Source organism: Phocoena sinus, chromosome 4 (genome assembly GCF_008692025.1).
Source record: "Phocoena sinus isolate mPhoSin1 chromosome 4, mPhoSin1.pri, whole genome shotgun sequence".
Taxonomy (NCBI): domain Eukaryota; kingdom Metazoa; phylum Chordata; class Mammalia; order Artiodactyla; family Phocoenidae; genus Phocoena; species Phocoena sinus.
Window position 1 is genome coordinate 86,950,623 of NC_045766.1, and position 13,367 is coordinate 86,963,989.

The 13,367-nt window shown below is 34.6% G+C and overlaps 1 protein-coding gene across 2 annotated transcripts in view; it reads right to left on the reverse strand.

Moving 5' to 3' along the window:
- The window catches only part of NECTIN3 (nectin cell adhesion molecule 3), a 130,248-nt gene that overhangs the window by 64,272 nt on the left and 52,609 nt on the right, over positions 1 to 13,367 (reverse strand). For both annotated transcript variants that reach the window (XM_032630083.1, XM_032630082.1), the window contains exons 4-5: positions 10,848 to 10,965; positions 6,630 to 6,781 (exon numbers count right to left, since the gene is read on the reverse strand). In XM_032630083.1, coding sequence (XP_032485974.1) covers positions 6,630 to 6,781; positions 10,848 to 10,965 — 270 coding nt within the window. The remainder of the gene's footprint in view (positions 1 to 6,629; positions 6,782 to 10,847; positions 10,966 to 13,367) is intronic.

The following is a 13,367-nucleotide window of genomic DNA, read 5'->3' on the forward strand; positions in this document are numbered from 1 at the left end:
AGCCAGATGGGCTATTATCAAATGAGACCAATAGACAAAGTAAAAACATGTTACAAACTATATAGTGTTATAAAAATGTCATCATCATGTCTATACTCCATGGGTAAGATATCTGAACATTTAGGAAATTGAGAAATTTCAACCATGTCTGCAAAATTCAATGTCACATTGCTTTAGGATGGAGTCTCAGAAAGAGCAGCTAATATTTTAGAGAGAACATTCTAAGGATACTTAAATATTAGATGCAAATGATCCTGTGTATTGCCATTAGATTACAGAGTAAATAGCCATTAATATTAAAAAGCAGCTAAACATAAATAGTAAAAATTAAAGATTGGTTAATTATCAATTAAGTGGTATTTGTAGGTCATGTTACACAAAATTCTAGAGTTTGAAGAAAGGATGACTTCAAAAATCTTGAATTTCTTCATTGATAAAAAATAAATGACCCAAATGGTAATCTCTTATAATTAATTTTTAAATGAGTGGTACTGACAGAGCTTTTAAAAAGTGATTGTTAGAAAAATACTAAATCTACATGGGGTAAGTTATTCTAAAATTACAAGCTAAAGAAACATACTTACTGAAACAGGTTTCATCACGGAATGCCATATGTATAGAATGTAGTAAAACTTTAGCAAGTACAGTGTAAAATGTAACAAGTACATTATAAGTAATTTCCTATGAGTTTAAACCAATATAACAGGCAATCCAGTCAAATACCTTGAAGTGAATTAGTTATATTATATGTAAGTAAATGAATCAAAGAAGAGTTTTAATTTGTGAGAACAAGTTCACTAGTTGTACAAATTCAATCTTAAAAAAAAATTGTGAAATTGCAGGATCATTTCTATTATAAAAGTAGTAAAGCCTCATATAATCCAACCTCACAGAACCAGGATAATAAAGAAACAGACTAAAAATTAATCATTTATAAGACAACTCATGTATTTTCTGAGGAGGAGGACTAATGGAAGTTTTACATATTAAATGTCATCTTTACAATGATTCCCAAAGGAAAAAGTATTATAATAAATGGGCATCAGCATGTTTAAACAAAAGCACAAATCACCTAATTAATGATTTAAAATTCACACATTTTTGTGCACATAAAATTTTTAAAGTTTTTGATAGCTCTTGATGAAATGGTATTTTTCTCAGAATAGTACATGTACATCAGCTCTCACCAAATATGATACATAACTGTACATTTTAACGAAGTATTCTTAAAAAGAAAAAATCACTGACATTTGTTTCTACTTGTAATGTTCTTTATGTGAACACAAATGGACATCCACTGTGTATTTAACTGAGATTTAACAAAATACAACTTTCAGAAAATCTAACAACAAAAAAAGAGTAACCAAAAAAATCTATTTAAAAATCTTATTTTGTCAGCAGTTCTAGAAATTTTCAAACCTACCAGCCCCTCAACTAGTGTTAAAAAAACAGCATAGGGCTTCCCTGGTGGCGCAGTGGTTAAGAATCCGCCTGCCAATGCAGGGGACACGGGTTTAAGCCCTGGTCCGGGAAGACCCCACATGCCGGGGAGCAACTAAGCCCGCGCGCCACAACTACGGAGCCTGCGCTTTAGAGCCCGCGAGCCACCACTACTGAGCCTGCATGCTGCAACTACTGAAGCCCATGCACCTAGAGCCCGTGCTCCGCAACAGGAGATGCCACCTGCAGTGAGAATCCCACGCACCGCAACGAAGAGTAGCCCCGACTCGCCACAACTAGAGAAAGCCCGAGCACAGCAATGAAGGCCCAATGCAGCCAAAAATAAAATAAATAAATTTTTTAAAAAATAGCATAGCCTCACTATTAATAAGAGGGACTATTGCTAAACGTTATATTTTGTATCTTAAGCAATGGATATATCATGATTCACATGAGATATTTATTCATGCTTTCCAATTCTTGCTCTGCTCCAAGATAATTACAGTGAGTCATTCTTTGTATAAGGAGGCAGGAGGACAATTTTGTAATCACTAATAGCTACGTATTTATCATGATTTACAAATCGTTCCCGTAAATAAATAAGCATTCCTTATTTATTCAGTTGTTATTTTTTATATTCTTTGCTAAATGTGATAAATAAATATATAACAAATGTAATAAACTAGTAGATTCTGAGTTCTCCACACACAACTTCTTAAGTTTCTTTTTCAAATTAACGAGTTCTGCCAAATAGGAAAACGAACAGTCCAGTAAAAACTCTGTAGCTATGAAGTATATTTTAGCTTAATAATTACTGTGTTAAAAAAACTGAATGAATTGGTTCCCTTTTCTTTTAGACTATATAAATTGTTTAAATAAACAAAATCTATAAATGTTAAAGTTTTTTTGTTTTGTTTTGTTTCTTTTGTGGTACACGGGCCTCTCACTGTTGTGGCCTCTCCCATTGCGGAGCACAGGCTCCAGACGCATAGACTCCGCGGCCATGGCTCACAGGCCCAGCCGCTCTGCGGCACGTGGGATCCTCCCCGACCGGGGCACGAACCCATATCCCCTGCATCGGCAGGCGGACTCTCAACCACTGCCCCACCAGGGAAGCCCTATAAATGTTAAAGTTGAAGGATTGCTTGATTAAGTGCGTCTCATTTTGTCTGGATTGAAGTTCATTCAAATTATATGATTTGAAATTCAAGATTTGCATAGGAATATACTTTGATTTTTAGGCATGAGGAACTTAAGTGATATATGAAAATTTGCTTCTCTAGTCTCAGAGATGTAAGAGGTATCAGGGAAAAAACACACACACCAAAAGCAACTAGAAAAACACAATTTCAAGCAGTCGGTTAGTCCTGGACAAAGAGCCACTGTACCACCATGAGTAATAAGTGAAGTTGAATATTGCAATCTTGAATATTGCACCCCTTGCACAATAACTTGTGCCAATGTGGGAAAATGTATAACAAAATTTCAAATAACTCAGAGTTGCTAATTCTATTCTGTTGTGGGTAGAACTTTTTAGCCTCCAGTCATAGCATACCTTCCTTTTACAAATATTTTAAAATATCATTTATGAAATTATAAAATATAAATTTTATTATTGAGATTAAAATGTTTTCCTAGAGGAAAATGGGTACCTATAACTCACAATGAAAAAGATTAACTTTCTGATCATTTACTGTATAAGTTACGGCCTTTTATTGTGATAAAAGCCTACTAGTAGGCTTTAATAGTCTGTTGGGGAAAGCAATTTATATCTAGGATACGTGATATACACTAAGAAGCTCGTAGAGGACCTAACTAAACTCAGTACAGTATACTGTATTAAAGACTGGACAGAAAATTAAGTCTAATTCTTGATGATTACTTAAAGAAAACCATCTCATATAATGCTATCTTTTTCTGAAGTACTCAGTGGTAATTAACTGTGATTTTTCATATTTACTCAAAGTTTTGTTTCGACTCTTATAAGACTTAGTAGAGGTTGATTTTAAAATGTGTAAAGTTTATCATCAGTGGTATATTAGTACTTCTGTCAAAAAAAATAAATTCACATAAATGCAGACTGAATTTTTTTTTTTTTTTTTTTTTTTTTTTTTTTTTTTTTTTTTTTTTTTTTGCGTTACGCGGGCCTCTCACTGTTGTGGCCTCTCCCGTTGCGGAGGACAGGCTCCGGACGCGCAGGCTCAGCGGCCATGGCTCACGGGCCCAGCCGCTCCGCGGCATGTGGGATCTTCCCGGACCGGGGCACGAACCCGTGTCCGCTGCATCGGCAGGCGGACTCTCAACCACTGCGCCACCAGGGAAGCCCCAGACTGAATTTTTTATTCTTTCCTGATTATTTTCTTCTCAAATGTATTCATGCATGCGACAAAAGTTTACTGAACACTTACTATGTGCTAAAGATTGCTGCAGAGGGTGAGAATACAGTATTGATTAAAGCACACAAAACTCCTGCCCTCTTAGGACATATGTTCTAGTGGGGGTAAAAACAGGCAAGCATATAAATAAAATATGTAGTATGCCACATGGTAATATGTACTGCAGAGAAAAAATAAGGCAGAGAAGAATGACAGACAGTAGTAAAGGGGTGAGAAGAGAGAGGTTTCAATTTTTTTTTTTTTGCGGTATGTGGGCCTTTCACTGTTGTGGCCTCTCCCATTGCGGAGCACAGGCTCCGGACACGCAGGCTCAGCGGCCATGGCTCACGGGCCCAGCCGCTCCGCGGCATGTGGGATCCGGACCAGGGCATGAACCCGTGTCCCCTGCATCGGCAGGCGGACTCTCAACCACTGCGCCACCAGGGAAGCCTGAGGTTTCAATTTTAAATATGGCTGTGAAGGTGATATTTGAACAAATACCTCTTTCCCTGAAGGGAAAGAGGTATGAGGATATCTGAAGAACATTCTAGGCAGTGGAAACAGAAAGTGCAATGACTCTGAGGTAGGAATGTGCCTGTTCTGTTCAGAGAACAGCAAAGTGGCCAGGGTGGCTGAAGCCAGGTGTACAAGGGATATAATAAGAGGTGAGCTCAGGGAGATAATCTAGGGCCATAATGTGTACAGAGCTTATAAATCACTGTAAAGATTTGGTTTTCATTGTGGGCAAAATGGGAAGTCCATGGAAGGCTTGGAGGAAAGGACTGACATGATCCAACATGCCCTTTAAAAGGATTATTCTGCCTGCTCATTTGATGACATATTGAAAAGTAGGAAAATTAAATGGCTGTTCTATAGTGAAGTAAGGGTTGCCTGATGGTTTGTGCCGGAATACTGGCAACAAAAGTGGAGAATTGGTAAGGTTCTGTGTATAACATAATGAGAGAGCTCACATCAATTTGCTGATGGATGGGGTGGGGTATGAGGGGAAAATTAAAATCAGGAGTAAGTATCAAGGGTTTCATGCCCTGAGCAAATGTAAGGATGGAGCTACCAATAACAGAAAAGGCAAACAAAGACTGCTGGAGAAAGAGCTTCGGTAGCAAGAGGCAGAAGAAAGATGAGGAACTCAGTTCTGAATGCATATTATACTTCTACATAGGAGGTTAATGATCACTAAGAGGCAGTGGGACACACAAGTCATGAGTACTGGGAAATGGACCCAGAATACCAAAGATATAAATTTAACATATCACCAATAGATAAGACGCCAAAATTGAGGCTTGATATTTAAATGATTACATAATTAGAACACACTGAGCCTAGGATTTACAAGTAATATCCCCACACCAAATTTTGTACAACAGAAATAAAAAGTAATTGGTCCTTAGGTAACCACATTTTAAATATGGATTTCCTGTGGCTTTAAGATTCCTTTTTTTTTTTAAAATAAAAAAACCTCTAAGGGAAGAAAGAGAGATTAATATACTAATAGATTTACACCAAAGCACTGCTGTTGGCAGAAAGGACTAGCTAGAGATGTACAAAGCTCTAATCTTCTTGTGAGATACATGCAAAAAAAAATTGTGTATCATGTGCCAGGCACTAAGTGCTGAGTATACAGTAATAAAAAAAAAACACACAAATTGTTTAAATATGAGGATAGATAATAGGTAAATAAGTAATCATACAACTACAAACTGTGGTAAATACCATGAGAAAATAATATGGGAAACTGTTCTTAGATTAAGTGATCACAGAAGGACTAAGAATGTAACATTAATGCAAGCTTAAAATTTCGCTAAAATCATGGAAAAGAATCTGAAAAAGAATATATATCTATACATATATAAAACTGAATCACTTTGCTGTACACATGAAACATAAATCAACTACACTTCGATTTAAGAAAATTTAGTTTTAGACTGAACAGAGAAAAAAATCTTAACTACCTATTATCTAATTACCATACAAACCTCCATTTCTCAAGATTCTCTTCCTTTTTTCCTCTAACTTTCCATTTGTTAGACACAAAGATTACTACATTCTTATAGTCAGGAGGGAGATGTTTAAAATATTTATATAATTTTTATAAATAAGCATTCCATTGATAATTTATTATTTATAGCTACACTCAGGAAAAATATATTTTTGGCTCCAACTATGTTTTGTAAATACCCAAATATATACTCAGTCAAACTGATAAAAACATTCACAGTGAAACAAATGGAATGCATAAATTCTAAGTTCTTAGTGGCTTATGGACTGATCATAAAGCACATCTTAAATTTTATTTCATTGGAACATTTTCAGTAGCGTTCCTACTTCACCTCTCAGTAACTCTATATGGTATAGCCTCATATTGAGTGACAATGATATTTAACAAGAGGTTCATCAAAATTGATATCCCATTTTATTTATTAGACACATGTGCAGAGTAGCTTACCAAAAACAAACAAAAAAATCCAACATTTATTCTTGGTGTAAATACGAAAGAACCTAGAAGGGTACACACTACCAATAAAAAGAATATCTAATACTATTTAACTGAAAAATTAGCTATATGCATAAGGTCTTAAAATGTATATGAATTTATTGCAGAGACGCTTTGACATTTTTTAAGTAATGGAATGCCACTTTACCTATGTATTTCAGGTAGATTATTTGGAAAACCTCACACTGAGGAATATGTATCTTCACAAGTATAAATTACTGCCTAGATCACAGTGTTATTGTTATGATTGTTGTTACAGAAATAATTTAAGTAACTCATTTTGTGAGTAAACAGTAACTTACCTGAAATATAGATGACCTTTTGATCACTTCTTTGACCAAGGGAATTGGTCACTTTACAGACATAAACACCAGAATAATTGAAAGTCAGTGGATGGACAAAATGAAGAGTATTGTCTGAAGCCAATAAACCATCAGGCCACTGTCCATCCAACCTATATTTTAAAAGGCATAAAATTACTTTAAATATCTTCAGATTCTATTTATTGACAGTTATTTAAATAAGATATTATACTTCCTAGTTGTCAGTGAAAGAATCAGTATCCTTTAGGTAAAAGTCACTATGAAATAAAAGCATATGTTATGAATTTTCATTTTAATAGAGATGAATTAATTGATAAAGTCCATTAAGAATACCCATTCTTTCAAAATATCAATTCATATCAATTAATGTAAGTGAAGCTAGGCTAACATATTAGAGGGAATAGGAGGGAAGGAGAGAAAAAAATATGTGATTTTTAAAGAATTACATTTGGAAAACTGGAAAATTAGAAATATACATTATTTGAAGACATACCCATAGTATCCAAAGAATTAAAATAATTCTCAGTGAATTATGAATCTATACATGATACATCTACAACTTTCTTAATGAAAAGTCATCATTTTAGTACATGATAATGTTTTAGCACCTTCTGTAACATATTTAAAGAGCAACATTTAATACGGAACAAATAAATCTATACTGTGCCCTATCCAAAGATGGTTAATTTCTAAAGCACCAACAAGGGTCTTCTTATACAATAATTTCACTCATAAGGTAGGCATCTGTGACAACAAAAACCAATGCACCTTTGGTATCAATAATAACTCTTTTTAAATGGTTTCTCAACTAATTGGGTTAAAAGGTCCTATCTGGTGTACACATTATTATAAACCATAATAGGAATAAAATCCCACTACAAGAACTCTAAAACCATTCATTGCAATGGAACTAAGTATACTGCTATACCTCATTTTTCCAACCTTAGGGTATACCCCATGGGGGGAAAAAACCAATAGGTCTTTATTTTGAAAGTGTTTTTACAGCCCATAAATTATTTTTTAAGATAAGAGGATAAAAAGTGAAGTAAACCCAGGCACTCAACTACTACTATAGTTTGAGCTAAGCAAATTTTCAAAAACTGCATTCACTCGTTCACTTAGCCATCCATTATTTAATTACTAAGAACTTACTATTTACCATAATCTGCTCTGCTGGTGTTGCTGAAATGCACAGGTAAATAAGATTAGGTCCTTGCTTTCAATGATCTAAGCACATTAGTAGGAGACCAACAACTAATTACAAAGGTAATAAGAACACAGAACAATGAAAAGGTAGAAAGAAGCAAATCAACACTGGAGAACAGATGGAAGGATTTTGGTCTGTGATCTCAAGTGCATAAAAGAACAATCAGTAAAATCTTTTACAGTTGCTATGACTTTAATTTGCATTGAAGGATAAAGGTAATATTCTTACATGGTTTAAAGAACAAAAACAAAAACCCCATATCTTCTTCTTAAGAGGACTTTGGAAAGAACATTTTTACAAGCATCAGCTTTCAAAAGGTAAACCCTTTTTCTAGGAGTATAAGAATGAATATGAAGTCTATGTATCTTATCAGTTAGCTCTGTACTTTGGGCCCAAAATTCTAACCCCTTTAATTCTGAGAAATATAAAAATGGCTTATAATCCTTTAAAGTTGTTTATTCAAATAAGCTAGAAAAATCTAAATATCATATTAAACTCACAACAAATGACATGCTAAGCACCTTCCATGCTCCTGTACCTATGTTACATGATTTATATTCACTGTCTCTACCCTCACAAAAACTCTATGGGGTACCATTATCAATGAGGAAACAAAGGATTAGAGAGGTTAAATAACTTATTTAAAGAAGACATCTCCGGGATTCCCTGATAGCGCAGTGGTTGAGAGTCCGCCTGCCGATGCAGGGGATACGGGTTCATGCCCTGGTCGGGGAAGATCCCACATGCCGCGGAGCGGCTGGGCCCGTGAGCCATGGCCGCTGAGCCTGCGTGTCCGAAGCCTGTGCTCCGCAATGGGAGAGGCCACAACAGTGAGAGGCCCGCGTAACGCAAAAAAAAGAAAAAGACATCTCCCAGTACAGACACCAGCATAAGAACTCAGAATTGTATGACTTTTAGAAATACCCTATCACACATCTTAACCAATGCCTTCTTCCCACACTGAAGAAAATGGAAGGCCTTCTCTACTTTTAAAACTTTATCTTTGCTTAAAGACAATAGATTGACCAAATATACTCTTTCCTTGCACCCACAAAATACCACCTAAAGTAAGATTAAAGGAATGAAAATACTATTAAAAACCAACGCGGAGAAAGAGAACAGGAGGTAGAATTCATCAGATGTTTCAATAAACTTTTAGAAGACAGAAAACAGATGGAGAAAACAATATATGCTTTAGGCCAATGTTTCCCAATCAGGAGTAATTCTGTCTCCAGGGGACATACCTGGTATGTCTTGAGACAGTTTTGGTTGTCACAACTTGGGGTGGGGGAGCATGTGCCGCTGGCTGTAGAGAATAGCGGCCAGGGATGCCACTAAACATCCCACAATTCACAAGACTGCCTCCAACAACAAAGATTTATCCAGCCCAAAATGTCAACAGTGCCAAGACTGAAAAGCTCTGCTTTTGGCTGAAGAAGTGCTTGCAGGAGGCATATGAATGAGGAAGCAGCTAGTGTGGTCCACTGAACCCAAGATCTGGAGTTTGACTCACTGTACTGCAGAAGGCCAGAGTGAGGCAGAGGGCTAAAAATAAGATCAGTTGAAAGTTGAAAAAACAAAAAAACAGACTCCTCTCAACTCTGTACAGATACCAGGCATTTATGTTTTAGGCAAAATAATGAAGGTTAATTCAATAAATAAACTGAATGGCCATGAAAAAAAGAATTCTACTCTTCAGTAACTGGTATCTGAAGCTCCCCCAGTGAAATAAACTCCTCTCTAGTTGATCACTCCAAGTGGAATCTACCCAGTAGGTACTCCCTATTTAAAATAAAATGCTGAAGAGTTTCCACTCAGCATTTTATTTTAATGCATCACTGTGAAATGACTGGACAACTGAGAAAATCAAGAAATATCTACAAAATGAAAGACCAAACAAACAAAAAAAAGAACCTGGAGGAAAAAAGAAACAATATGTAAGAAGCAGAAAAAACTCTGCAGAGGAAATAATTCTAGTATCTCTAGGAAGAAACCAGAAGATACTACATCCATAAAATACGAAAAGGATGCTATGAAAATGAACAGAGAATAAGAAAACACGCTTAGAAACTGAAAATATGTCAAAAGAAAATTTTCAATCAGTGGAGCAGAGGGATCGAGGAAATCTTGGGAGAATAACAAAAACTGAAAACTAATAAGAAAGAATGTTTAGTATACAATAAATAGGAATTCCAGTACAAGCAAACAAACAAAAAAAGCAGGGTTAATGACTAAGGGAAAAAAAAAGAAGAAAAGAAAAAGAAAGAAGAGAAGAGAATCCACAGTTGACAGATACAATTCTCTAGACTGAGAAGGTGTGGGGCGTGCGGGAGGGGTGCAAACACTGAGAAATACGAAAGCAAACCTCAGTATAGCAGTTTGAAATTCCACAGATAGAGAATTAAGGATATTCAGATAGTAAACTACACAAGTAAAAAGAAGCAATTATTAGCCTCAGGAAAAACAAACAGCTTTAGAAACAAAAGAAAACAAAATTCCAGTATACTACTTAACTCTCAGTAAATAATATTTACCTGTCATAGGAAGGCAACGATTACACAGTTCATTTCAAAGTAGCTTAATTTCATTGGGACAATGAAGGTCAGGAATATGTATATGAGTGTTCATGTGTGAAGGGGTAAATATAAAATTAAATTTTCATTTTCATAATAAGAAGTCAATAGACAGTGTTAAAGATTAGTAAATTAAGAAGCAGCAGTTTAAGACCGATGATGATAAACACCAGAAGGAATTGCTAACATCGCCAAAGTAGCCTCTGCTAACATCGCCAAAGTAGCCTCGGAGGAACAGAATCGCGGGGGCTGGAAGGTGGGGAGAGGTGGGGCAGAAAAACACTTAGAAACCCTTAATTTAATTTCCAGCTCTCAGTGTAATCATATATTACACTGATAAAAACAACTTCCAATATACATTTAAGAATACTTTTGACTTTTAAATAATTTCTCTTTAGAAGTATCTAACATTATTACCTGCTCCACACAGATTTGAAGGGTGGTGGATTTGCATCAGCATTACACTTGAGATTAACACCTTTTCTTCCTACAAACCAGTTTCCATCATAGCCTGTTACTGAAACCTCAGGAGCGTCTATAAAATAAATGCATTATACAACAGATTATCTTTTGTGAATGATAGATGCAATACACAACGATAAAGCATTAACATAATACACAACTTTAGAAGTGGTGTATTTTCCTTCTCTCATATACATAAGAAATAAGGAATACAGTACTCAGTAAATACTGGTTGACTAAAAGAATGATTGAATGAATGGACAATGAGCACCAAACACTAGGCAGCTATAAGCATGTACAATTCTAGTTATTATGGACACAGTGTAAGAATATTCACAAACCTATAATCACCAAAAGCAAAATGTAAGAGTCCTGTTATGAAATACGCAGAGGTATATGAACAAAGAAAATATAGTTGGTAATTTGATGAGACATGGCATTTAAGTACCAAGTCACTACATAAAACTGTCTTTAAAGAAATGTTTAATTCAAAAGGAAATATCCCCTAAGAGATACCAATTACAAAAAATAAAATAAGATTCCTTATATTACAATTAATTAATACCCTTTGGGCATGTAAAGATGTGACAAACTTTCTAAGACTATAATCACAACTAAAGTAAATTATCTGAGGCCTCAATCATTCTAAAACATTAAATTTTTATTCATGGCCTAAAAGTACACAAAGGTCTTTTAGCATATGTGCAATATAATTAGCTAAATGAGCAATTATCCACATCTACCATCAATATAAATTTATACCTTCAAACTGTAAAATCCAATACTAATCATTCATTCAACCACCATTGTTTAGCTCCTATTAAGTGACAGGCACTGTTTTAGAGGTTTAGTATACATGTAGACTCTGTATTCACAAAACTTACATTCTAATGGTAACAGGAAAGATGACATTTTAAAAACTTTAACTAAAATCCGTTATGAGGGCCAAGAAGGAAAAGAATACGATACTAAGAGAAAAGATAAAGAAATGCTATTTATGTATGGTACAGGGACGTTCCACCCTTCTGTGAGCTATACAAGTAAACTAGATAAAGAGTACGTGGCCAGATGGGAAGTTAGAGAGAGACCAGGTCAGTCTTTAACTCTGCAGGGAAGCCTGAAGTCAATCAAGTAAGGTTTACAAAAAAAAGTAGTAAAAAAATTAAACTTTTTATACTAAGGTACAATTACCTTAATAATTTAAAAAAATGTTTGCCTCTTATAAATACAAAGAATTAACAAACATTTTTTTCTAACTTAAAAATGGTAATAAAAAATATTACTGAAAGAACAGTACAGATGTATGTGAGTTTAAGTTATTTTCAAAGGAGGAGAAAATAGGTAGTAAAGTATCCCCAAAGAATACCTCCAAATTTTGAGATATGAATTCTGGATATAAGATTTTATCTCCTTAAGCTTTGTTTACATGTTTCAGAGGGCCCAATTAACAGGAGAAAAGAATACTCTGAGAACATTTTAGAAGTAGGCCACTAAATCTAAACCATAATTATAAAGTTTTACATCAGGAGAAATATTTTTACACATTTAGAATTTCATTCAGGCAAACAAAAAAATAATAGTATAAATACTGAAGAAAATTTCAGTCACTATTAGACACAGGGAAGAAAAAAAATATATGAGAAAAATATTAATGGTACTTACAACCAGGATGTAAAATTTAAAAGAAAAAGTTAAAAGTATGTAAAAGCAAGAAAGAAAAAGAAGAAAAATTTTATTTGGATTCTCCAAATAAGTGAGGAGAAAAGAAGGTACAGTCAGCCCTCTGTATCCATGAATTCAGCATCTGTGGATTCAACCAACTGTGGTTGAAAAATATTCAGGAAAAAAAAATTCTACAAAGTTCAAAAAAGCAAAACTTGAATTTGCTGCATACCAGCAAATATTTCCATAGTATTTACATTGAATTTATAGCTATTTACATAACATTTACATTGTACTAGGTATTATAAGTAATCTAGAGATTATTTAAAGTACATGGGAGGATGTGTGTAGATTACATACAAATATTGATACTATGCCATTTTATATAAAGGATTTGAGCATCCTTGGATTTTGGTAACTGAAGGAGTCCTGGAACCAATCCCTCATGGATACCGAGGGACTACTACTAGGACTGTATTTGCACTCAAGAATACAATGGTAATAACATCCATGTAAGACAACTTCTCAAGTTTAACCCTGTAAATGTTTAAAAAGATCCTTAGAATTAGTTTTAAAAACCATTAATTATACCAAGTGTAATGAACATGTGTAAAATTCCATGAATGTCATATCAAAAAAAACAATAACAACAAAAAACAGAACATTTCCTTCAAAAACCTACCTAGATTTATGATCTGTGCATGGATGGAAATGACACCAGAACCTAAACGCTTCTCCTAATTTTATCTTTAACCTACTTAATTTTCATTATCTTTGCTATATGCTATCTACACCATCACTTTTTCTCTTGCT